Source organism: Lutra lutra, chromosome 3 (assembly GCF_902655055.1).
Source record: "Lutra lutra chromosome 3, mLutLut1.2, whole genome shotgun sequence".
Classification (NCBI taxonomy): Eukaryota; Metazoa; Chordata; class Mammalia; order Carnivora; family Mustelidae; genus Lutra; species Lutra lutra.
The window spans coordinates 58,159,270-58,186,836 of NC_062280.1; the positions used below are offsets into that span (position 1 = coordinate 58,159,270).

Here is a 27,567-nt window from a genome sequence, read left to right on the forward strand (position 1 = left end):
TCATTTTAAAAACCCAGACATAATAAAATATAATGTTGCATGGTTTAAAAAAAGAAAAGACTCCAGTTGCTCAGTAAAGAAGAAGTTTAAGAGGTGTTTTGCTAGAGACTAAGGAAAACAGGAAAGAAATCTTGTGGCAACAATAAACCAAAGATGGTGGATGGATGCTAAGACAACTGCAGGCCTCCCAACCATGCTGTACAAAACCAAACCAGCGTCTACAGCATCAGCATCCATGATGCCATGAAAACCAGGCTCCAGGGCAGTTCTGAGGGACTCTCCAGTAGTGGTCCTTTGCCTTCAACTTTTCACAGGCAGAAACCACCTTAATTAGTGGTCAAAGGGAACATCACTGATCATGAGACAACTGGAAGTCCTTCCCCTCCCGAAGGGGTTCCGTGAGGAGACACAGCTTCCCTTTGGTGGTGTTTTCCTGCCACAGGGGCATGATCACATGGAATCGTCAGACAGACGAACACCTGAGGACACTCTGTAAAGTAACTGGTCCTATCTTCGTGTTACTTTCCTCCTTGTGGTGGTTGTATTGTGGTCGTGCAGGAGAATGTCCTTGTTTGTAGAGGACAACGGACCCTGGGTTGGTAAGCTGCTCTCCGACAAATCAGGCTAAAGCTTCTTTGTAGTGTACTCACAACTTTAGTGTTTTAAAATAAAAAAAAATAATAATAAATGAATGAGATGGCACAAACATTCGGGGGAAAATGGGAAAGCTATAAGGGGAACACAAAATTCCCACTAATTGAGGAAAAAACATGAAAAATGTTGTGTTTATGGTGGGTCATAAAGGGCTGTGCCTCAACATCCCTGAAGTTCCTTATGCTCTCTCCTCATCTCTCAGGGGTCTTCTAAGAGAAGAATAGAGAAACATTTTTTTTAAAAGATTTTTATTTATATATTTGACAGAGAGAGACACAGCGAGAGAGAGAGAACACAAGCAGTGGGAATGGGAGAGGGAGCAGGTTTCGCACCCAGCAGGGAGGCCGATGTGGGGCTCGATCCTAGGACCCTGGGATCATGACCTGAGCCGAAGGCAGATGCTTAACCGACTGAGCCACCCAGGCGCCCCACATTGTTATTTTTGAGGGTCCTCAGAAAGCTGCAGTATTAGGTAATGGAAAGTGCCATGATTCTCCCTCTCAAGTCACAGGCCTTGGCAGAGGACTGAGTACAGCCCAGTGACTTGGAATCCTCGCTGCTGCTTCAGGTGAAAGGGAAGAAACCCGGCAGGGCGGTGGGGATCACTAGAAGTGTTCAGTAAGCCGTAGGACAACCTGTGGCTTGCATCTTTTTCCATCCGAGGGGCTGAATGTGGAAGTGAAAGGAGCAACTGGAAGGTTTGTGTTGTCACAAGACATTCTGAACTTCGGAATCAGAGCAGTGGGCTTGGTGGGAGGGATGAAGTACACAAGAACATTTGAGAGGAGACCTAACTGAGAATGTTTATTACAAGTGTACAGCCTTCCAGAGTCACTTTCATGGAATGGTGCTTTGATGTGCTGTTCTTGGCTTTCATGGAGGGGCCCTACGTGAAACGGCCTGAGTAAAGTGTTGCTGTATTGGCAGAGGAATATGGTGGACACTGTCCAGTGCCTCCTGCAGGAGTCTCTATAAAAGGCTAATAAATATCATCTTTTTCCAGAGGATCTGGTGGGCTTTGCTCCCATTGACAAGAGTTATAGATGTATGTGCCTTTCTCCTTTTTCATCTTGGCTGCTAGGAAACTCAAAATTGTTGAGCTTTGACTATAGGGATGGCGGAGGCCTTTTGGCATGCAGAGTTACATTCTGTTCTCATCTTCTCTCTTCACTGTTAACCTCCCAAGCACTGATTTTTATTTTTTTATATATTTAAAAAATTTTTTAAAAAATTTATTTATTTGACAGACAGAGATCACAAGTAGGCAGAGAGGCAGACAGAGAGAGAGAGGGAAGCAGGCTCCCTGCTGAGCAGAGAGCCCAATGTGGGGCTCAATCCCAGGACCCTGGGATCATGACCTGAGCCGAAGGCAGAGGCTTTAACCCACTGAGCCACCCAGGTGCCCCAAGCACTGATTTTTAAATGTGCTTTTTGTGTTTCCTATAAATTGCTTCAAACTTTTGTAAATTAAAAGATTATAAGCCAAATAAAGAGACAAAAGGATCACTGGGAGAGTAAAAGTTGAGGGAAACAGAAAGTGTTCTCTTTGAGACAGAACTAAACACGAGGGACAAATTTATATAGCGAGAATCAAAGATGTTCCTTCAGTATTTCTCAAGTAAGAAAATAAGAGGCAAGAGTGCCAGGAACAATATTCATGGCCTCAGGTCTGTGTCAAAGCACAGTGTATAACAAAGCAGATATAATGGGATTCCTGCCTACGCTTCTGGGAAGAAAGTAATAAATATAAAAGAGTTTCCAACTTCTGGTGGGGGTTGGGGTTGAGTCAGAAAACTACAAAGGTGTTTGCAAATCCACAATCTAGCATGTGCAGAACATCTGACGGAGGGTAAACAAAGTCAAAATGAGGCTATTTAAAACATATCCTACACCTGGCTTGATGAACCAGACCAAACCAAAACAGTACTTTGTTACACATGCCAATATTTTCACAGCAGGAGTGACAAAGGAACATCAAGTCTTTGGACATCTGCTCCAAGTCCCATTCTGGCAATGACAGATTTACCGAAGACTTCATTTGTCTGCCTGACAACTTCGAACTCTCAGAAGGCACAGGAACCGTTGAGGGAAGGCTGCTTCCGAGTGAATTCTCATCAGTAAAAACGGAACTGGTTGGCAATGCGGAAATGTCAAGAATGTCAGGAGAGAGTGTTTAGGTGGTCTTGGCCCCTCGCAGACCTCCCAGAGCTCTTTATTTAGGTCATGCTTTTGTTACATATCCTTGCTATATTGTCACTCATACTTGTGCGTCCCCTAAGAATGGCCCTTGAGGACCTGTACCAAATCATGTCGTCTTTGTGTCCTCTGATGTCTGCTGCAGTATATTTTAAATGCAAAAAATTATACATCCTGAATTGGTACGTAATAAACATGGAGACTTAGATAATTTCAGGATGATAGGACAACATTCTTTGTTAAATCCTTTTCCTCCCCGATTATGTTTTCGGAAACATTTGGAAAGGTATAAAGAAGCAAATATAAACTTCCCACTATCCTTCCACCCACAGCTAAGCGTTTTGGAATACCTCATCTTTTATACTTATGAACACACTCTATCTACAGTTCTGTAACTAACACTTGTCATTCTTATTTTTCATGCCATTAAAATCTCTTTTAAAAATGACTATGTAATATTCCATTGCATGTCTTTCTTTACTTATCGTGACCAAAAAATAAACAACAAAAGGATTTCAATTAGCTACAAACTTTATACAACAGTGGTGTGTCTGAGAAGTCAGAATGGAAACCATCTCACCTGTAATAGGAGGACAGGGCTGCGCAGGGGAGGTAAGTGAGGCCCGGGCTATTCCTGGGGTTTTAGGTTTTGACCCGAGTCATCTATGGTACATCGAGAGGTTAAGCTGATGGTGCCTAGTGTGGAGCCAGGGCTGAATATTCAAGTTACAAGGAATGTTCAACCCAAAGAATCACGGAGCCAGCAGTTGTCTACATTTGAAGAATGACCAAATTCTCTCTCTTTTTTTAAAAGATTTTATTTTACAAGTGGACATACATGGAAAGATGTTTTTGGGAAGTATACAGTTCTATGGATTTTAGCCCATATATTTGTGTAACCGCCACAATCAGGATACAGAATAGCTTCATCATCCTCAAAAAACTCCCTTGTGCTGTCCCTTTAAAATCACATCTTTCTGTCTTCTAGTTCCTGGTCATCGCTCTTAGGTTTGATCAATATACTTTGGTCTTTTCAAGAATGGGAACGACTGACTTACTCTGCGGCACCTCGGTTGGCAGAACTAGGGCCGGGAGGTAGAAATTACAAAGATGCAATTTGACTCCTTTAAGCCTGTTTGAGAGCTGTTCCAAAAAGATACGGGATGCCAGGTGAGGTGGAAAGTGCCTTGTCTCTGGAAGCATTCAAGCAGAGAAAGTGGATCCAGGGACACTAGATGGAGGAGATACCTGCAGTCTCGTTTATGATCCATATCTTGTGCCAAGGAGCAATGGAAGAACTTAGATCAAATCTCAGCCTCGTGGGGTCACATTTAAAATGAAATGAATAATAACATTAAAGTATTGAATCCAATGCCACCTGTTTTCAATTCTGAGCAGCCCAGAGACCTGCCAGTGCTTTCTTGCTCCTCCCAGTCATGAGGTCTGGCAAGGCTTCTGGCTTCGCCCCCTGCCCCCAGCTTCCTTGAGCCTTAAAAGTTGCATTTGTTCCTTCCCGATGAGAAAGAGGAGCCACCAGCATCAGGCAATGGTGGTTATAGATCAGTTCTTAAAATTACTGCCTGACTCGGGACCTCTTTACCTCCCTTGGCGTGTGCCTGCAGCTGCCAAATACTCACCCACAGTCGCCCTCCAAGGCCCTGCCCTGTGCCTGTGCAGGCCGGTCTCCTGCCTGAGAGCTCGCAGCTCAAGGTGAAGAGCAACGTACCCCTCCCTCTAGTGGCTCAAGCAAAAACACTCCGGCCCTACCAAGAGCCAGAGCAAGACGCTCTGGAGCCATCTCTGGAAATTCCAAAGCTTCCCGGAATTGATCTCACACGGAGGGACGGGCACAGGGCTATGCCAAGAACTGCATGCTGGGACCGGTGGGCGCCCACCTCCCAGCCCCACTCCATCCGTTACAGGCGCCTGGTAGGGGCTGAGTTCGGCGATGACGGAGGGCTGGTTGTCTCATCACCTTGCTATTTGAGGGAACAAACTGCCCCGCTTTTCTTAAACTCTGAGCCCAGAGTTTCCTCCCTCTACACCTACTTGACATCTTCTGAAGTTGTGTGTGTCGGAGGGAGAGGGGCTGGTGACAGGTCCACGACCTTCACTCCAAGGCAGCTGGCTCTCTTCCGGTTTTGGCTACTCTAGTGGAATGAAGAGATCAGTCAGATCTGCGCCTTGTTCGCGCCCCACTCAGGCTGGGAGGTACTGCCTTTCGACCAGCGGATTTCAAATCGGTGTCTGGGAAATTTAAGAAGTGGAACTCGGGCTCCAGTGGGTTTGCCTAGTGTCACTGCCCAACCTCATCCTGGCCAGTAGAGAGGGGGAAATGCACGCTGGCCGGGGAGCCACGTCCCGAGCGTCTGCCCTCCCTTCCAACACAAAAACTCCACGTCAGAAGCTGGGCCGAAGCCCATCTCAGACTGAGATAAGATCCTGCTCCCGAGGATGACCTGAGCAGCGCACCGTCCCCGCCAGGCACCGCTGCTCCTCTCCGCCCGAGTGGTAGCGCTCTCCCCCCGAAGCGCCATCACCCAGTGTGCCTGTTGCTCTGGAAAAAGTGTCCACCAGTTTCCATGTAACGTCAGCCCCCGGATGCCCCGGGACTCCTGACAGAAAGCCTCCCTAAAATACAAGAACAGAAGACGAACAAAACCTGACACTTGGCAGCCCGGATGGCGCAGCTTTCTTGCCCGTGGTTGCTGGTCGTACGAAGGAGCCCTGGGACATGTGAGGCTGGCCAGGAGACCACGCAGCCTACATCCTTGGCACCCTGTGCGTGTCATGGTGAGGCCGCGTTTCCCTCCTGCGGTGACATCCTTCTCCCTCCAGCACCCATCAGAGGGCCACGTTTCCTTTTCTGAATGAGCCATTCAGTACCGGGGTTTCCTGGCCCTGGCCAAGTTACCTGCTCTACACCCCACTTCTGTCCTCCTCGCCCCCCACACCCTACCTGGCCAGGACGTGTACGGAAACAGGCGGGGTATGGGGTCTTCTTGCCTACTCCTCTCACTACTGTGACAGACCTTGGGTAGCAGAAGAATTCTGTATGACGACACTGTAACAGTTAAGCCCCCTGGATAAAGGACTCAATTTCCTATACTACGCGCCTCTCACAAAGCACATCAGTTGGGAAAGAGAGGAGTTCTCTCCCCCATGCATGCTCCACGAGAGCCTCCTGTGGGAAACAGCCGAACGAGGTCATGGAGGAAGGCTCACGTCATCAAGGCATGGCTAAGATCAGCCTGAAATCCTTATCCCCTTTGCTCAACACAGATGGGACCGTTTTTACTCCGTTCTCTAGCTGGTCTGTGACACAGTCAAAGGGTAGCAGTAGGAGAGAGGTCTGGCTCTCTGGCCTTTCAGAACAGACCAAAGGTAGACTCTGGCTGACATGAGATGTGGTCAGCTGATGGCTGATGTCTCTGGTTCCCACGCATGGATTTAGATGACCAGAGGAGGAGGGGTGGAAAGGTTTGTATTCTGAGTACACAGTGAATCTGAAATAATTTTCAACTCACTTTCAAACCAACTGCCTGAGCCGAAGGAAGAGATCAGGAATGAAATGCATGAAATTCTGATACACATTTAACCTACTTAAAAGAAACTGACAGGAAAAATAAAATTTCAGATGTTTTTTATTCAAAGGTTTTCAAAAGAAATAAAACAGAAAAAGCTAACAATCTGATCAAATGTACAGTTCAAAAATGTCTTTTGGCGTTTAACAACAAGTCCTAGGAAGGAAAACTACAGAGTTATCTTGAACCGGACAAATAAGTTACCACTGGCAAGTTTGTGGCACTAGTAAAACAAAAATAAAAAATTAACTCTCTTGATCATATAGATATCTCTATGAAAATCTTTTTTTCAATCTGTACAAAAGGTCTTTCTTCATAAATTAATTTTTTTTATAATTTAATGGCTGTCTACTATGTGATGTTTAACTGATTTTTTTTTTATTTTTTATTTTTTATTTTATGTACAGAGGTTATGTTTCCCAAATCTTACCCAGACGAGTATGGCACTTAATTCAGACATATCTAGCAGCAGATTTCCCCTCCCCTCTAACCGAGCTATCAAATTTCTGTCTTAACTAATGCAAAAATATCAAGTAGTGAGAGACCCAGGTTTATAAATGTACTAGGTACAAGGAGGGCGCTGCGTTCGGTCTGGACTTTCACAAAGCAGTAATATTCCAGGGAGCATAGAACCAATAATACCACAACTTTAAAAAAGGAAACAAAAACAAAAACAAAACACATTTCTCTTAGGACTATGTAATTTTCACTAGAATCTACACTTCTCAGAGCAGCAAGGACTTTTGAAACTATGAAATGTCACTGACATCTATAATCAAATACAAGCATAAAATTTAAGAACTAAAAAATACTTGAAAGAAAAAACTGCTTAGCCCTAGCTCCTGAGCTAGGAGGATTTGGTCTGTGGAAACAGGGAGGGCCAGCAACCTGTCCCAGCACAAAAGAAAACAGACTCTGAGGTAGATAACTGATCACACACAGTTGACCAGACAAGTACACAGTTTTGGAAGACAACTTAATTTACCATTGCTTTTCAAACGTATGCAATTGTCTTAATAAAAGAGCTTCAATAACAGTGAATTATTTTCTATGTACTAAAGTAGAAGTAACTGTGTATTTATGAATCAGGAATTTCATAGTTTCAAAATTGGTTTCTCTTTACACTTAACACTTGTAGTGATGATGTAAAGTGTGGCACTGCTTGGATCCAAATCTTCCTTCATGCTTTTTTGTTTGTTGGTGTGTGTCCATACATCAATTAAAATTATAAAACCTAAATGCAAAGGTACAAAAAAGGCACATTCTCCTAACCGCAAACTGGTCCGGCAAAAATAAAGAGCACAGAAGATATGACGCTGAGAGAAGGTGGAGCTACTGGTTACTGGCTCTTCGGTCTTTGGTGAAGTTACCTTTAAAAGTGCCAAGTAATTTTGATTTCTCAAATTTATGTAATAGAGAGAGCTAGTAGCCAATCGTTTTGCTTCTTTTCCTACCTCAGCTTATGTTTAAAGATAAAATCCTTACTTTTAGCTTTTGCCATTTAGTTGCAATAGCAACGTTTTTCGGTTTGCCAGATCTCAGGCGTAATTCTCAGTCTAAAGCACTATCATTAGTATAAAGGAAGGACAAAACATTCGGTGACTCCCCGCCCCCCCCCCCCCCCCCCCCCACCCCCAACGCTACCTACACTAAATCTAGAACATCGAGTTAGTTTTTTTTTTTCCTGAAAAAAGGCAAAAAAGACTTTACATTGCATCATACAGCAGATACCCTAAATCAGTCAAACTATCAGAGGAAACTGTTGGCGAACAGCCTTACAAACAAGTTACCCTATTAAAAGTTCCCCAGTCAGAAAATGTGTTTCACACAAAACATTTTTCCCTTCTTGCATTTCACTACCTTACACATTATGTGAAAAATCATTAAAAACACCTACTACATATTTAAAAAAGCCAAAATTTCAGCAACTTTTATTGACTACCTTTTAAAAGCCCTATGCTGCTGTTTTACAAGGCATAATAGACCAGCTCATTTGGTCAAAGCGTTCTACATCATTAGTTTGAACTAACTTTTACTGAAACAGCTACAGCATCAAAGGAGTTAAGGCAAATTGGAATTCATAGAAAAGGAGAAGACACTTCAAACTACGTTGAAAGAAAAACGGAAAAGCTAAGAAGAGAGACGCGGAGGGCAACACTGGATACAGCGACACTCACACTCGCAAGCACGGAACACCATGGGGAAAGTCGGACTACTTAAACGTCAGAGCCCACTGCATACAGCTGAAGAAAACTCAAATTAAACACAAAATGGACAAAAACCACAAAAATCCGGTCATGCACTTGGATAAGTCTTCATGGTCTTTGTGCATACCCAGAAAATTGAAGTTTTCTTTTCTTTTTTTCTTACTTTTCTCTTTTTTCCTTTTTTTTTTTTTTTTTTTGCATTGTAACATTTGATAAAAATCTTTTGTTTTGTTTTTGTTTTTTGTTTTTGTTTTTTTTTTTTTTTACTAAAATAAACCTGTTCAGGGGAACAGCTACTAGATGAATTTAAGGGTTTTATGCACCTTATAGAACTTATAGCAAAAATAGTTTTAGTTGATTTCATTATAAATAACGTTTTCAAGAACCTGTGCAAAACTGTCAATAATTTCCTAAAGCACAATTGATCAGAAAAATCCATGATTGTTCAGCCTTCACACCCTTCTTCATGTAAGAACGCCGTTCTGTACATCTGGAAGAGAAAAATAAAAGACAAATGCTTTTGTACATCTGGTATAATCTACCACAGAATTCTGTAACCTCCTTCTCGTTTCAGTGGTATACAGGTTTGAGAAAGGCAAGATGGTGCTGGTCACTGGTGGTAGGCCAACAAACGCTGGGACAGACGGTAGTTTCTAGAACCTGACTCCACCTTTCAAACCTGGGGCCTGCAGCATACTTTAGACCAGAGCAATCAAGAGCTCTGGATCGAAGGATATGGACATTAAATTCATAGTCAAGATATTGCTCCTCTTTAATACCAGATGAAGCAAAATCTTTCGCAGTATTTCCTTCAACTTGTGAGCATGAAAGCAATATAAATCTGGATGCATGGTACTGCAGGACAAATTTGACACCTGGTGTACTGATTTGTTACAAATTTCTAAGGTGGGAGGGGTACGGATAATGAGAAAGTAACTATACACATTTGACTTCAATACAAGGCACTGTTCTTTTGAGCTAATCTGCAAATCCACAAGATATTAATATTTCAATAATACTGGATTCTTTGGCCATACTAAGGCGGTGTGACCAAACCTGAGCTATTCTAAGTACCATTATGATAAGAGAATCATAGACTTTCCTTGAACTGAGCCCTATGGTTACAAAGATGTTTCCCTCATACCTCACAGTTACTTATTAGGTTGAAAGGAATATGGTGAATGGTCATTAGACGTCTCGACAGCCACCTGCTGCTGTCCACTTGCTTCCTACAACAAAGCAGGGCAGATAAAACATGAGCAATGACATCCAAACTCTGCTCCTCTCGTCTAAGTTTTGTATCTGAAAACACAAGTGCTCCTTAAAAGTGATTTTCTTAATATTATTTGGGGTTTTCAAGGTCAATGATTCCCCTGAGGAGTTAAGATGTCTTACAGACCCAAAGAACCTCCCACCCAAACTTTTATGAGTTGTCTCTTCAGGTCAAACTACAATTTATCAAACAAATATCTGATCTCTTGGAGCCAGATGTAACTTGGAATTCAATACATTCAGATTTTAGAATCTGAAAAATGGTAGGCATATGCCCTTCATCACAGAATATACCCTGTGGGGCCTAGAGCTACAACTCATCACCAAACAGGCAGGCAGGTCTACACAGGAAGATATAAACATGCACAGAAAGTGGGCTAAGATTTTGTCTTGTATTAGTTCCCACTGGGTTTTGCCACAGGTCAGGTTTTTGCTAAAACAGTTATAAAGAGAATTTTTATTTTCAGATTTTGCTGAGTGTTTCAGAACTGCAGATAAGGGATTATGGGTTCTGATAATGTGGTTGTCAATAACTACACAAATTTAAATCAATCAGTACAACACAAAACATAACAAGAATGCCCCAAAATAAACCAACCACAGTCCTAGGGCTGTTTCTGCAATTGGAAGCTACAGGATCTGTCTAGTGAGTAGGATTGATTGCGATGATGAATTTCCTTGGAATTTTAAGGGTACTTTGCAGACAAATGCTATGCTTTTTGTTCAATCTTTTTAAAAAAATTGTTTTAATTTGAATTCAATTTAGTTAACATATATTGTACTATTAGTTTTAGGGGTAGAATTTAGTGATTCATCAGTTGCATAGAACACCCTGTGCTCATTATATCGAGTGCCCACCTTCATGTCCATCATCCAATTATCCTACCCCCCACCCACCTTCCCTCCAACAACCCTCAGTTTGTTTCCCATAGTTAAAAGTCTCTTACGGTTTGTCTGCCTCTCTGTTCTTATCTTATTTTTCCTTCCCTTCCCCTATGTTCATCTGTTTTGTTTCTTAAATTCCACACATGACTGAAATCATATGATATTTGTCTTTCTCTGCTTTCTGTCCAATCTTAATTCAAGTGTCAGTCTTCTTCCATTAGCTATCCTAGCAGCCTCTATAAAAAAAAAAGGTATGGTTTGGTCCTCATCCCTGTTAATAATTCTGAAACATCAGTATTTTTTCAACTATTTTAATTACAATTAATTTCTTCTTATAGTTATTATTATTAACATAATCTTTGGTACTAGGATTGCAAACTCCAGCTTTATCTTAATTTGTGTGTAAGTATCCCTTTGCAGGAGACAAGATAGATTCTTGAAGGGTGTGAAACATGCTACAAGCTTGGAAAATAGTTCTGGGAGTCTGGTGGGTATGGCCAGGACACCGCTACACTAATCTGTATGCAGAGAATGATATTCCATGGTTGAAAATAACCCGAGCTCTAAATGCCCTCTAAACTCAATTCTTTATGCAAATATTTGACTTCTGATTGATTTTTCTTTCTGTTCTATCTAATCTACCCACTTCTGAAGCTACTCGTTGCCAGAACGGCCATCGCGTGGGTCTGTACCAACCTCAACGGGAACGGCTGTCGTCTGCACGTGTGTGTACTGCGGCAAATAAGCCCCTTGCATAGCTGATGTCGCAGGCATGTACTGAAAAGAAGAACACGGTCAGCATGGGAAATGATAAGCCATGCAAACATTCTGAGTGCTTGGAGAATTTTGAGATGGGAATGTCAAATTTTTGGAGCTCTCAAAGAAGAAATGTAAACAAGCTACCTCAAAGTTTAATTATCATGTGGAAAGCAAAGTGACTATTTCTACTTTTTGAATGTCGAACTAAAACTCCCACCTTTCTTTGGATTTCCCAACAAATACATGCGTGAAGATCTTTAAGACTTCTCATTCTCAATACTCAATATCACTAATGTGCTACTTTAGAAGATTTCATTTCAAAGCACCTCATTATTTCCCAGCAGCCCCCTGAACTAGTATTTAGGATTATTTTCACAGGTGGAGACCTAAGGAGTAAAGGACTTGTTGGATCTTTGTCAGGTGACTGCAGAATAGGAAATGAACCCTTGCTTTCCTGATGTGGACGGCTATCCTTTCCCAAAGGCAGCAAAGCCTCCTTGCTGATCTCAAGGACCTGCCTGAGCCATCACAAGAAGCTGCTGCTGGGGTTTTGAACATAAGAGAGAAAAACACATTTCCCTTAGTTCTTTTTAGCACAAAAGATACGGTCTGAATTACAAGCCTTCGGCCATCTTACCATCTAAATGTTACGCTGATATATATCAACGCTGGAAGTTCCTCTGGTGTAGGCTCAACCTCAATCCCCAACCGAGTCTCCTGAACGCTAGAGAAGGAAGTCAATCCTAAGACTGTGAGACAGTGCTTCCACCCAGTTCCGTAAAAGAACTGAAGTGAGGAAAAATTCCCTGCCTTTACCACCATGTATCACTTTCAGTCTTTTGCTTCCTGACACCAGGTCTGCAGTGTGAATGAACGGCACTAGTTACTGGGGCTAGATGTGGTCACGTGGTTGCTAGATTCTGGCAGAGAGATACCCGAAGGACAGACATTTAGTTCATCAGTTAATCCCGTGGAAGGCGATGTGGGGGGGGAGGGGGGCTCGGACATAATCTTTGACATCATGGAGCCTGTAATTGATGGGGAAGATGCAGGCTGCATTAATTCACCCTCCTCTATTTGCTCAGACGCAAGGTATTAATTGGCCACCTACTGTTCCGGCGCTGCCTAGTGACAGATGACTCATCTGCTGGGCCAGAGGGCTGATCATAGACGCGGGCTGTAGTGACATGGTGTGCTCCATTGAGGGAGTTAACACGGCCCCCTGGGGAGTTGGGAGACAAGCACAGTGTAAGATAAACTCAAGGAGGGAGTTCAGAGTCTGTCATTCCTTCTGCAAAGGAAAATGCCTTAGTTGAGAAATGTGAAACCAAGATAACCTCCTCTCAAACTTGATTATGGTATCATAAACAATTTCCCAAAAACCTTCTAGATAATGCTTCCTAAAACCTTTTTAAGAGCATTCATTTCAGGGCAATGACTGCATTAAACATCCTGCCTTTCCTTTCACTCACATGTAAAGCAAGCTAGTCCAGCAGGAGGAGCTGCAGGAGGAAATGCAAACCATTTCTGGCTGGCTGGGGTTACCAAAATGCTTTCTTGATTTAAAAAAAAAATAAATGACAGTTGATGTTTTGTGCAGCCACAAAACAACAGGCCATATTGAATATTTATAAATATCATGTCTCATTTAAACATGTTCTGTACAGACAGTCATTTGACTCAAGATCAGGCTCTTAGGATCAAGATCCCATTCTCCATTCACTGTTTCTCAGAACCTCCAGGTATCATTTGGTGCCAAGGGAGGGAAGGAGATGCAGATATGATTAATAATCCGACTTCAGATTCTTTGATTTCGTCTGAAAAAACCTCTGGTCATTAAAAATACAATTAAATATAATCGAACAAAATGGGGTCGGGGGGAGACAAAAAAACAACAACAAAAAAATCACCCACAACCCAGCCTAGCCTCTCCCTGATACACGGCTGCTACTGGCACCATCAGGGTACGATCTCCCGGACTCTAGCCTTGGCATGTCTGCAGAGTCGCAACCAGGGTACGTCAACAATTTCATATCCTGGGTTTTTTGCTCTGAACATTCTGTTATAAATATTTACCTCACTTGGTGCATAGCCATCATTATCATCATTTTTAATGACTGCATAATGGTACACTGACTGTCTCAACCGAAATTAAATTAATTCTATTTCTGAATTTTTGCATTTCCTCTCATTTATCCTATATAATATTCTTACGGATTGTATTATTCCTCTCACTTTTGCAATCACCCCATTACCTGAGAGTGCAATTATTCTGATACATCCTATCAATATTCATGTTACGTTTTTGATATTACTGCAACTGATCTATCTCTTCCACACACTGTCTTATTGCTAATCAGAACACAGCTGAGGTCTGAGACTGGAGCGCAGGCACTTTAATTCTGGGGGAAGGCAGTCTAAACTGGGTGGGGAAGGGGACCGAGTCCTCAGCTAGGAACGGACTGCACACGCTACCAGTCTCCTCAAAGATGTGAAACTGGGATATGCACAGGCTTTGTCTCTAGAAGTTGCCAAAAAAGACAGAGATATGTGTCAGAAACTGTTTGTTGTTCATGCAGTTCATAGAAAATTTGTTCCTTTTAAATCTTTAGTGTGCATCATCAGAAACTGTGTGGTAACATGGAAATGATTCAGAAGCCCAGAATATGCTGAAGGAATTTCCTGCTTCTGTTTTTCATTCATCTATAGGAGCTACTGTCCAAGACTGTGCGTATGGAGACAGATAATATGCATGTGTTTACAGAGACACACACATCCATCATCCAAGAGCTCGTCTCCTGTGTTATCAACTAAATGTGTTTTATCTGCCGCTTCAAAGTCATCTCAACTTCCTGTTCAGAACTTGTCCCTGGAGTAGTTTCAGACATATGGTCTTATACTGCATGGTATCCTCCTTGGAGGTATCCTGAGAGAAACTCCTGTCTCAACTTCAGGCCAACAGTGGTGTGCTTTCCCCCCTAAGCAACTGACCTGTTTTTCTCTTAAAAGCACCGGGAACTATTTTGCTTACTAGAATTCCCATTTTGCCTTAGTTATTAGAAAGCTTAGGGCCAAATCTGTGGCCTTCTCATGCCAATCATATAGGTCATTGTGTTGGGCACTGCTAGCTTTTTTTGTGACTTTGTTCTCCGCCTTTATTTTTCACCTTTTAAAATGCATACTTTAACTAGATTTTATGTATCTCTGAAAAACACATTAAATACACTATTAATGTGAAGTGTAACTCAATTAAAAAATATAATATGTACATATAAGTACAACAAATGCTCAAGTCACTAAAGAAATTACAGTTACCAAAGAAAGTGTTACTGATTTAGTATTTATAATTTAGTATTTATAATTACCACAGAGGTAAAGTAAACTGATAAAAATCTCTAGCTTCCTTTTGAACACTTCATATTTGCATTAAACAGAATACAATTAAAATATGTCAGCTGTTTCATACCAACTACTGTTAAAAATACAGCAATTTAAAAACTTTAAAACTTCAAAAATTCAATTGAATGGCCTTCTACAAAACCGGTATGAAGAAGAAAATAGCACCCGGCTTCAAATATGAGAAATTTTCAGTTCTGACAACTGCACATTTGATTTAATGTCAACCAACTACCAATATGTTTTATGACAAGTGTAGGAGGAAGTTTTATAACAAACTTATACCTTCTTATATTACATGCTTAAAATTTCCCAAAGCCTACACCACCTTTGGCAAAAGGTTTTAATCCAGAAAACTGGCTTCCAAATGTATACACAGCTTAGCTGCAAACCACAAAGCCATTAAGTTGAAAAACTTACGGGGTGCTGTAGGATATAGGGTTGAGGTTGCATCCAAGAAGGACTTTGCACCTGGAAAAGGGAGGATTTTGAAAAAAACATTGATTTCCACTGGAACATGCAACCTTTCTCTAGAGCTCTTTTAATCATGTTAAAATCTACAGAAGGAAAATAAGGAAGCAATACTATCAATGATTAAAAAGATTAAGGCAGTTAGAGTTCTTGGCAAGCTGGTCACTCTGAATAAGGATGAAACGATTATTTAAAACCAAGTTCCACTTGCCCATTCAAGAAGTATGTACTGAGTACCAGGCATCAAAGAGAAAAAGGCAAGTAAGACATGGGCCCCACCCTCAAGAAATTTACTAAGAATGGAGATAAACAAGCTAACAATGCAAATAGTGGAGTATAATCAAGGTATGAACTAGGCACTTTAGGAATACAGATGAATGAGAATTAATTCCAGCACATCTTATCACAAACTAATCCTTAAAGTATGTGCTTATTTAGAAAGAATAGCAAAATTCAATCCCTCTTTGATACCAGGATATTAGGTTTCAGAAATCTTGTTTGGTGGTCAACAATTTCTAGAGTGTGGAAAATACAAATCTGAAAATCAGATTTAGAAAATGAAAAACTTTCAAAATTAGATACTGACATGTACAGTCAAAACGGCACCTGCACAGAAGACCCTCCACATCAAGGAGTAAGACGTGAGAGTCAGGTTCCACGGCAGGAAAGCAAGCCTGTGCAGCCCGCCACTCAAGAGAAAAAGTATCAGTCCATTTCTTGAGGCCCAGAGCTCTCCCAAGACTACGTAATTTTTAAAAAATTAGAATCCGTCTCTAACTCTTTAACCACAAAACCCTTCTGTAGCTTATCCCCTATGGTTAACTTCAGAGGTTCTATAGAAAGGATATGGGGAAAAGTCATGGGGGAAGAATGTATTGTGATTTACCTTGATAGCAGAGCCCCGATACTTGTTTTCTCTGGTTTCCTTTGCCACCTAAGGCAGACCAAAGTTAAGTGCTTCTGCCTTGTTAACATTTCAGTTATCTGGACTGCAGCCTTTCCCCGTTGGGGCACTGGTGGTTTCTCGCAGATGCCAATTTCTCAGATCCCATTGTATAAGCATATGGTGCTTTAGTGGAGAAAGGCCCACTCCAACGCGAGTGCAAGGCCTTCACTAAATAAATCATAGGGAGGAGAGCAGCTCCCTGGAGACCCCAACTGGGGCCAGATGCTCTCATTTTTGTTTGCTTTCAGTGGTCTTAATAATCTAATAGCTCATAGCATTTTGGGGTTAGGGAGCTAGAACACCTAATCCAATTTCTTTCTTATGCAGCAAATCAGCTGTTCTCAATTTCTATTCCTCAATTTTCCCTAAGTGTAAAATGGGAATAATAATCTCTGTTCTTTGAGTTCTTTACCACTGGTTCTCTACCCAACTTTGGGTCATGGATCCCTTTGAAAACCTGATGAAAGAAATAGAATTTACTGCCAGCCCCCCACCCCCACCGCAACAGCTAACTGCATATACATGAGTAACATTTTGCAAACGATGTAAGAGAATCTCAACTACTTAAAGCTCATCTGCTGACCCTGCTGTGGCCCTGGACTTAGGGGGTTAAGAACCTCAGTCACGGTGAGGGTCGGGCAAATGGAATGAAATTCTACATGGATCTTATCAGGGATACACAGAATGCCAGGAGAAGAAATGAGGACTTTGAAATGAAATGTTGTTCCCAGTTAGGTGTATCAACTCTACTATGAATACTGGCCTCCGAATTTTTCTTATGCTATGAAACAATTCTATGGCCCAAATGCTTACTGACAGTAAAGAGGGGAAACAGAGGTGGCGGGGAGAGGCACTGACAGCTCTAAGAGCCAAAATGGCACACACCTGAATTAGTCTGCACAACTGTCCGCCTGAGAATGAGCTCACTACGTGTCCCTCTTTCCAGTGATCTACATAAATGGCAGAGGTTTCCAAGGTCAGAGAGTTAAACAAGACTACCTTTCTCTGGGGAATTGTTAGGGAAAGCGAACCAGCACAGAGCTCATGGAGTCTTATATAGTCAGGGAAGACAGAGAAATTTTAAGTCCAAAACAATGAAAGAGGCATTAAATGAGTGAATACTGTGGCCGGCCGACTGAAGTGCCAGCCCAAGTAACACTTAGTAAAGCCCAGAGAGACAGAAGAAAAGACAATGGAGGGACAACTCGGGGGGAGACAGAGAAAAGACCCAAAAAGCGAGGGAGCTGGGAAGGCTCCAGTACAGCTTCAGTTTTCGCGCGTTTAACCACGAAGCTACATTATGACTTCGTATTCGAAGCTACTTTTAAGTTTTCGGACAGAACCACCTCCATCGTATTGCTTGTGTTGACCAATTCCTCGTTTTAAAAAGGATAATGAGTATCCTCTCACCAGCCCGCTAGTCCTGCATAGATACTGCTGATGACCACGATCACAGCTAACATTTACTGACTGCTACAGCTAAGCCGGGGGCTGTGCTGAGCTCTTTACATAAACAGTCTCAGTTAGTTTTTATAACAAGCCTTTGAGAAAGATACTATTATTATCCCCATTTTAAAGATGAGGAAACTGAGGCTTACAGAAGTCACATAACACAGTTATTAGATATTGTAGTCCCCTAACCCCAGAAATCAGGGCTACAACATCTAATTCATATGTTTTAAAAACAAGAATATATAAGAGTTTATTTTCATCACACAGGATCTCAACAGTCAACCAAAGAGAACTCTATTCCCACATGTCTGTGACTGAACTCTGTTGTCATGCTTCTGTGTGGGCCAAGGCAGCAGCCCTGTTACAGGTACTCAGACACAGGAGGTGAGATGCGTCTGTGCACACATTGCATACCACTGTGTTCGTTTTATGTGCACAAATTTTACACCACTGGGTTCGTGGAGAATAGGAGCTAAATCTATAGTACAAACAAATCCATCTTATAACAAGGTGCTTAAGGAGATCTTGGTTCTAAGTTGGAAATTTATTTGAACATAAAAAGCCTCCTCAAAATAACTTGTTTAAACAGGGAGTTACCCCCACACACACACTTTTTGCCTCAAATCTCATTGTATTGCTCATTTAATGTTACCTGAGAGAGACATGTCTTTATTTATTAGCATCTTCACTTGCTCTTTTCTTAGTTCCTGCTGATGAATAAACAATGGCAACAGTGCACACTCTTCTGTATTTTACCTAACGTCACTTCTTTTTAAGTTTCAGCTTCTGGGACATGTGATGTCCAACAGCAGAGCCTGCTGTGGAGGAAGCATTCTGGGTTCACCCCAGTTCTAGAATGCTATGACTTCAAGGAATGACAACCAATAACCATTTTCCCTTGTTTTATATTGTCCTATATATAAAAGCAAGGCACTCTGTCAAATAAAAAGCGGCTTCTTCTAAAGTAGGCATCGAAGCTGCATAATGTTTGACTTAGGTTTCCTTATAAATGTTCAAAATGTTGAGACACATAAAAACGCAGCAGCGATTCACGGCCAACAAGTTGTCATACTCTTGAATCCTAAAGGTACAAACCTGGTAGGCAGATACAGGAGATGCAATATAGGGTGTAAGAGAAGTTTGAGTGATCATTCGGTTTGTAGCAATACTGTATGGTGAAGGATAAAATCTAGAACAAACACAAAAGCCTTTATTAAGTCATCCTTTAAAAAGAATAATTCCCGGGACAAATGTCTGATATTTTCCACCTTCACATTTTCCCTTAAGCCACCATGCATTTATCTTAATGACATACCCGTTCTGTATAGCAGCTGTGGTTGGGTCATAAGTAAGTGTCATTCCAGCCTATGGGAAAGCAAAAGAAACAGAATCACTTATCCACAAGGGCACGGTTTAAAAATTCCATTTCTTAGAGTCATGGCAACACAAAATAGAGATAGTTCAGTAGCATTTGATGAAATCTGACGTTTCCTTTAGACAAACATACCCTCAATATAAAAATTAAGCTCTTTGTCTGCACCGATCCATTTGGTAGTCATTAGCTGTGTGCAGCTATTTAAAATTAAAGGAAAAATGGAGTCCCCCCAGCTCACTGGCTATATCCCAAGTGGTCAAAGAACCACATGTGGCTCGTGGTTATCACCGCACAGTACAGACTCTAGAACATTTCCACTGGATGGCACTTCCCTAGACATTCTTGAACCAGTAAGAATTTTACTTTAAAAAAAATTCATTGAAAATAAATACAGAGAAATGGCCATTCAATATTTTTAAGCAATTGTTTTTTTTAAGAACCTTATTCAAAAGAATTAGACAAAACAAAAACTCAACAGCAAATACATTATTTGTTTTAATAACATTTCAGGATAATTTCCGAGTAATTATAAATGTAAACCTTTAAGAAACCATGACATTAGGAAAATACAAAACAGTTGTGCATTTCTTACAGCAATTCAAAATGCTCTTTCACTTTACATGCAGCTAAATGGTAAACCTCACTCTACCCACCACCTATCTGCCCGTCTGGAAGGTCATCCCCCTCTTAGCACTGTATCTGTTGGGAAGAGTTTTAAAGTGACAATATCTGGACTCTAAAGTCCTATTTCAGAAGTCTGGCAGCCAGGACGCGGCTGGAGTAACTATTCACGTAGGCTTTCATCATCATACACCCGCACGGAAGTCTCAAGAAGGGACTTACAAGTCTCACCTCTCCTTCTCGATGCCACGGTCTTCCATTAGGGATGTATTTGTTTGGGTTCTGCCTCTTCTTCTGTCCTCCGTCCGCAAACTTACACAACAAAGGTTCTGTAGGAGCTGAATAAATGGGGACAAATTATAAAAAACCAGAATTATATGTGTATGTAGGACAAAATGTAATGGACTCTTTTTCAACAGGAGCAGTGTCCGTGCTGGAAGGGAATGGATAGAACATGTCAAAGCCAAAGTTCTCTCTTTCTTATCTACTGTTTTTTTCTAAAGTTTTTTCTTTCTTATCTACTGGTGAAGAAGATGGTGCAGAAAATTTCTAGTTACTATTTTCAAACAGGAGTGTAATGAACACATTTGAAGAGCTATTCAGAGGAATCAAAAGAATCCCTCGATTCATTTTTGTACTTCCTTCTTTAAAAAAGATTTTATTTATTTATGTATTTGAGAGAGCGTGCATGAGTACGAGCAGCGGCGTGAGGCAGAGGAGGAAGCAGACTTCCTGCTGAACAGGCAACTTGAGCCCTGGACCTTGGGGTCACAACCCCAGCAGGAGGCAGACGCCCAACCAACTGAATCACCCAGACCCTCGCCTCTGTACTTCTTTATGTGCAGACACACTTGTTTTCAGTTCTGCTGATTCATCTCCAAATGTAAATAAGATTTTGTTAGCCTTCCCTCCTCCAACTTTAAAATGCTCCCTTAGCCTCCCATCATCATTCTTCAAAGAGGTCTTTACTTACCCCAGGACAAAACAATTTCCCCTTTACACTGCTCACACCATATTTCAAAAAAAATTTTTTTAATTTTTATTTGTATTTTTATTCAGAGCCACGAGAACTTGGAGTGTGGTGATTTGTTTGGAGCCTGTCTCCCCTCTGGTGTGTAAGCTCCATGGGGGCAGTGACATTTGCTTCGTCTGCCACTTGTGTCCCCAGTGCATGTTGTAGGTGCTCATTGATCTAGGCTGAATGAATGAATACCAATAGGTCTCATTTCCTTATCTGTGGGGAACAGCCTTGAAGACAGCTGTTGTAAGAAAGGCAAAACACCTGTCCACGCTATTTAAAGTTTTTTTCTGTGCCTTTAATCATTCCTCTTGGGGCTGCTTTACTATATATCCACATTATAAAATGATCTGAAGAACAACTCAAGAAACTCACGCAGGAAAGCAAAAGATGCAGGGACTCTCACACAGGATACACACTCATTAGTTAAGAAGAAAAAAAGGTGAGGAGTGGGGGGGGAGGGGAGAGGGGATGGTATGGTAGTTCACCCCGGACTTTTCATTTTCTTTGCTTTTCCATAATGGAAATAGCAGTATATTTCTGAAGGTGGTGTATATTTCTGTAGGTTTCCAGTTAATGTAATAAAGGCAATCACACCTTCCTGTCTGGTTCTCACATTCTGTCCTTTGTCTTCTGCTGGAACTGTGATTACTACTTTCAAGCTCTGTTTCAAAGTTAAATAACCAGGAAGAGAAAAATATTACTTGTGGAAAATTTACTCCTTTCTCCTTTGCCTCTTATTATCCTAATTCATCTCTTATTTTATATCACTGTTACCCACCCACTAATGACAGGGTGGAAGCAATAGTGCCTCTCAACACTTCTCTGCCAAAAAACAAAACACAACAAAAAACCCAACTGTAATTCCTTCTCTGCGAGCTGTCTAGGCTGTTGCTTTGGCACGCCTTCCTCCTCTCCCTGGTGTGAACCAGGCCAGAGGGATGGGCTGGAATGTGAGCTCACTTCCGAAAGGCAGCTATACTATTGGAACCAGGAAGTGAGAGCAGAAATGTCAGGCGTCTGGTGAGAATACCAGGGAGCCTTGGCCCCTACCTCTGTTCACCTTCTGACTCCCACCACCCCCAGCCCCAGGCCTTCCTGAACAGTGAACTTCCATTTAAGGCAAATGGGTGGGAAGGAAGATACACTGGAGCCGAGTCCTAGCCTGAAGTCGAATTACTCTGTCTTTTCAGAGTAATTCAGAGTAATACCTTTTTCCCAGTAAAAAGGTACCAACTTTTGGAAATCCCCGCATCCACCAACAATGTCCAAGGTAAAGGAAGTGGGTGCAATGAAGCAAGAGGGCTTTCTCATCAGTGAATGATGCTTTTAATTCTACGACTGGGCTGTCTGGAAACAGGTGGAAATGAGGGCCAGGAGAACACAGCTTTCAGGTAGGAGGGAGGGATAACGGGCAAACCGCCTGAGCCTTAGGAGCATTCTTCTGCCAGGCTTGAGGATGTCCCACCTTGATATCTAAGGACAAACAGAGAACTCAGAGAGAAGCCAAGAGCTCACTCTTCACGGATCCATAGGTGCTTAGGGTACCGAATATTTTCTCCAGTGACATGTTTTATAATTTTTAGCCCCCCACAATCTTGGAGGGCAAGAGAATATAGTAAATTCTGCAGCATTAACATTTCACGGGACTTCACTTTAAGGAGACAGCTTTATCTAGAGGCATTGTGAAGACCCGCTTGTCGATGGAAATTAAACATTTTTCAAAGAGTCTCCTTGACAAGTGAGTAATGCAAATGCAAACCACTCTCCTCCCTTAGCATCATTTCTTCCAGAGAAAGAAGGCAACCAGGTTGGACAAATTCTGTGAGGTCACTACAGGCTACTGAAGCGCCCCATTCGCTCAAAGGCCACGTGTCCCCGTCTGTGGTAAGGAGCTACCACAACACTGTCATTTTTCTAGACCATGCTCTGTCCAAAAAAAAAAAAAAAAAAAAAAAAAAGCCATCTTATGAAACCATAAAGCCTGCTAAAAACATGCAATGATGAGGTAAACAGTGAGGAGGCAAATCAAGTGAACGATGACACGTTTGCAGACACATCACTCAAATCCAACAAATGGAGCAGGATGTAGGTGAATTAATCAAAAACGAATTATATTTACTACATGATTTTGTGCTATCGTTAAGACAGTTTCCTCCCTCTAAGAGCAAAAAGGCACCGAGTTAAAACAGTAGGATATTGCACGTATCCCATAGCTTAGGAAAGCAAATTTCTTTTTTTAAAGAATTACTGCCAGGGGCACCTGGGTGATGCAGTAGGTTGGGTGTCCAACTCTTGGTTTCAGCTCAGGTCATCATCTCAGGGTCATGGGGTCAAGCCCCACATCAGGATCCATGCTCAGCAGGCAGTCTGCTTGTGATTTTCTCTCCCTCTCCCTCTGCCCCGCCCACTGGTACATTTTTCTCTTTCTAAAATAAATCTCAAAAAATAATAAAAAAAAGGATTATAACCAATTGAAATTAGAGGTTTTTTTTTTTAAGATTTTGTTTTATTTATTTGTCAGAGAGAGAGAGAGAGAGACAGAGTATGTGCACAAGCAGAGGGAGAGCAGCAGGCAGAGGGAGAAGCAGGCTCCCTGCTGAGAAAGGAGCCGAACACAGACTCGATCCCAGGACTCTGGATCATGACCTGAGCCAAGGCAGACATTTAACTGACTGAGCCACCCAGGTGTCCTGAAATGAGAGATTTTTTACATAGTTGTTGGCTCCCCGTTTTAGGGAAATGGTAGTGCCCCAGTATTCCATGCAAGGCAAAATAAAATTCAAATAGCTTCTTCCCTCTGTTAAAATTCTCTTTGGTCTACTTAGCAGCTGAAACTTTCATTGAGTGCCTACTATGTGCAAGGTATAGTGTTAAGAACTAGGGTTATAGTTGTGGATAAAATATGGTCTTATTTCGTACGAGCTTTTGCAATATAATGAGGAGAGTGTACAAAATCTTACGAAACCACATTTAACCATTTATGGGATAGAGCACTGTTTTGAGACATGCCTGTTGTTAATAAAAATGCCTTCCAGAACCAAAATACTTTTGATACTGAGACAGCTGTGTTTCTTTTACAGTTTACCTGGTACTTCATGTACCTGAAAGGCATTATGAGAAACATTTTATCCTTGTAAATTCTTGATACCTGATTTACTACATGAATTGTACCACCATGTGCTCTAGGGAAACAACTATGTCAAGATTTCTTTAAGATACTTATATTACCATTAAGCTGAGCAAGGGTTAGAGGATTTCAGTTAGATTTCTGAATTGAAGGGCGCCTGGGTGGCTCAGTCAGTTAAGCATCTGCCTTCAGCTTGGGTTGTGATCCCAGGGTGCTTGGATCAGCGGAGACACTGCTTCTCCCTCTCCCTGCCTCCTGCTCATGCTCTCTCTTGCACTCCCCCTCTCTCAAATGAATAAACAGAATCTTAAAAAGAAAATTTTTTTTTCTGAATTGAAAACAAGCAAATACACCCAGATCTGTGTCATGGCTCACCTATTTTTAAGTATGTGGGAGATGGTTAGAAAATAAGACTTGCTTATTTGATTACCATATTCTGTGGCTTACTTCAAAGCAGACCAAAAGTCTCTAGAGTTTATGTTTTGAAGCGTACCACACAGGTTCCAGGTTTTAGACGGAGATGCATGGGATGCCATTTTGTTCTACACATTAGATCCTTTAGGTGCCCTCCTTGGCTGTTCTTTTTAGAAGGAACATACCAAGGAGGACTGACGTGCAGAAAAGGAAGCGCTGTGAATAGTAGTAATACGACTATGATCAATAGGTCAATCTGGGCATATTAACTTCAAAAAATTAACATACAACAGACAACCCTTATCTTCCATATGGTCAATTTTCTAGATTAGCAATTCTTCACCTTATTGTGCAAACAGTATTTGCTAAGAGTCCTAACAAATGATCTGTGACTCAAGATATATTCTGGATTAAAGGGTTATAAAAATTTTAACAAACTACTCATAATCAATTGATTTTGTCAAATATGCGGAGTATTCGCAGTTGAAATCCCCCTTAATTAATTACCATCTTCTGGGCTTGTAAAGGGTAGGCCTCGAATGTCTTGTGACATCTTTCAGGTCAAATTCTCTTCTTTATTACCCGAGACAGAAAAGTTCCCTTCTCGTTCATCACAACCAACAGGAACGTGTAATTCTGAAAGCTTAATCGCTTAGTATAACCTTCAGCAGACAGTGCCACAAATGCAAACGCTGATCTGGTATTTGTTGGCACCTCTTGAGAGCCAACTAATGTGATGGCATTGTAGGATTCTCCAACACGCCCTCAATAGGGCTTCGTGAGGGGGGTGATCTTTTACTAATGCCTGACTTTGTGGCCCTAACAATCCCTTGTAAGGGACTGTGAGCTTATATGGGTGATGCCCATGCTGAGTCACTTCCCATCTCTGCCATCAAGTTGGCTTCTCATCTTCTGAAGCTCCAACTCTGTAATTATTTAGGCTCAAATGTCTTCCCTTGATACCCACACTAGAACTTCTAGCCTGCTTTGACTGCCCACCATAGCTCGTAATTTGCCCTTGTGGAAGCCTTCCTCACCATCTAGTCAAACGGCTCAGAGGACGACAGTTCTCTGTAGCTTGTAACCAAGGGGACCTTTTCCTTCCTGTATTCTAACAGCTGGAGAAATTGCTACTTCCAAACTCCCATTTTTCTAGTTAAGCAGTATTTATCCTAATCAACGTTCTGTAAAACGTGAACTGCCCTCGATAGCTTTCCCGTCAGTTGTGGAAAACCAGCCACTCAGCAACTGTAATTAGCTTTCTTTCTGATAATGCTGCCTACTTTCAAAATTCCTCAACTAACAACATGCAAGGGACTATATGGGGCTCTTTTAAAAATTTTGATGTAGGGATCCAATACATTCTATCCGTTTTTTGCGTGCACGACATCACTTCCTTTTTAGCCTCCTTTGTTTTTAACCCAATCTCACACCAGCGAGAGCTACAGCTTCTCTCCATGGATGCCTGTGCCCTCCTCCTTCCTCTCCGGATCCTTACAGAGTGGTTCCATCTCCCGCTCAGCTATACCTACCAGTAAAATAATGATTTAACAACAGTAAAATCAGGTTAAATAAAAAACAAAAATATAATCCTTCCCCATCACTCCAACTTAAATATTTTAATGTTCTCTATTTACTGCTTTTCTCAGTCTTTATTTTTCATATTTGCAACAATAGGTCTTCTTCTCCCAGTTTACATTGTGGACTTTCCCTCGGTTATAGAATCTTTTTTATTTTTTTAAGTGGTTACATAAGGTTCTGTTTGAAATGGGATTATGGATAGTTTCTTTGTTATTATAAACAACATTGTATGAACATATGTGTGTATATCTTATTTATCTCTTTAATCCCAGTGCCAACTGCTAAATTGGTGGTCAGACTGTATGGTAATTAGAACAGTGGCTCTGGACTAGTCTCCCTGGTTTGAAATTTGGCTTTGCCCTTTATTACTTCATGACTCCAGGCGAATTATTCAATGTTTGAGGTTTCATATCTGTGGGATGGGGATAGTAATTGTACTTATTTCAGAGGTTGTTACAATTAACATGTAAAGTATTTGGAACAGCCGAATGCACATTAGCTGTTGCTCCTATCCTATGACAGCAGAAAAAACCCTCAAATTTTTGATTTATGGTTCTTCCTCTTGTCTTTGAATCATTAAGATAAATTCTCAGGAGAGGGACCTCTGGTTTATAAGAGTTATAAACATTTTTAGAGCCTGGCCTGTTTTTCATGGAATTTGATTTTGTGAGATTTTAACAAGCTGGCTAGGGTTGCCGCCCTGGCTTCACACACAATGAAGAAATGTTCAAGCTGTAGTTAGGATGAAGTTACTGGCAAACGCCTTTGAGAAAACGGTTTCATAGTACGCTCACATCTCCCACCCAAGGTCCTCATGCTTTCATAAAAATTTACTCTGCTCGTTATTGTTCCTCCCTGGCAGAACCCGATAGTGAATAGGTGTCGATCCAAGGAACCTGCCGCAGGCTGGGTGTGATGGGCGGAGACAAGAACTACCCCGGGGCGGCCCCCGCACAGGGCTGGCCGGGCACTCCCAAGCGTCTGAGGCTGAAACGCTGGCACATTTCCAGTTGCGATTCCCTTGTGACTTTTTAAAAAAAGTAGACTTACCCTCCTTGGTAGATAATGAGTTTTCGTTTGAGATCTACAGGACAGCCCTCCCCAACTGGCCACACGCGAGCGCTCGCGCACTTTCCACCGCAGCCATTGCTCCTAGGAGTGCAGCCCCTGGAGTGTCCGTCTCAACACGATGCACGTTTAGACTCTGCTCCATGTACACACTGGGTAAGGGAGACAGGACCACACCGTAGTCCGAAGGACTACTACACCAAAAGGTGTCCTAAAGGTACCAGGAGCATCACACATGTCTTCAAGCGTTTCTTTTATCCTAGAGCTGCCATTTCTTTTTTTTTTTTTTTTAACAGAGGAACCGTGCTTTAAGAGAAATGTTCAAGGAACAACATGGCCAATAAACACCCTTGAAAGATTTCCGGTTTTTTTGCTAAAGTCAATTTTTCCTCTAAACATGACCTTTTCTGCTTCCTGGCTTTGGACAATGCCCTAATAATATCACCTATGGACAGAGAGTTAGAAAACGGGGGCAAGAGTAGTTTTCAAGCCTTGCTGGGCATATACCCAGTCTGCAAAGTCCGAGTAACACAGAAAA

At 41.7% G+C, this 27,567-nt stretch overlaps 1 protein-coding gene across 10 annotated transcripts in view; it reads right to left on the reverse strand.

The window, feature by feature from the left end:
• Positions 1-6,476: 6,476 nt before the first annotated feature.
• Positions 6,477-27,567, reverse strand: part of RBMS1 (RNA binding motif single stranded interacting protein 1) — a 213,570-nt gene continuing 192,479 nt past the window's right edge. For 7 of the 10 annotated variants that reach the window (XM_047721889.1, XM_047721888.1, XM_047721899.1 and 4 more), the window contains 9 exons: positions 20,041-20,156; positions 19,138-19,187; positions 18,918-19,011; positions 16,311-16,358; positions 15,374-15,424; positions 12,669-12,779; positions 11,495-11,575; positions 9,786-9,870; positions 6,477-9,131 (listed from right to left, as the gene is read on the reverse strand). In XM_047721889.1, coding sequence (XP_047577845.1) covers positions 9,793-9,870; positions 11,495-11,575; positions 12,669-12,779; positions 15,374-15,424; positions 16,311-16,358; positions 18,918-19,011; positions 19,138-19,187; positions 20,041-20,156 — 629 coding nt within the window. In that variant the 3' untranslated portion in view covers positions 6,477-9,131; positions 9,786-9,792. The remainder of the gene's footprint in view (positions 9,132-9,785; positions 9,871-11,494; positions 11,576-12,668; positions 12,780-15,373; positions 15,425-16,310; positions 16,359-18,917; positions 19,012-19,137; positions 19,188-20,040; positions 20,157-27,567) is intronic. The other 3 variants (XM_047721891.1, XM_047721893.1, XM_047721896.1) reach the window with 3 other exon arrangements.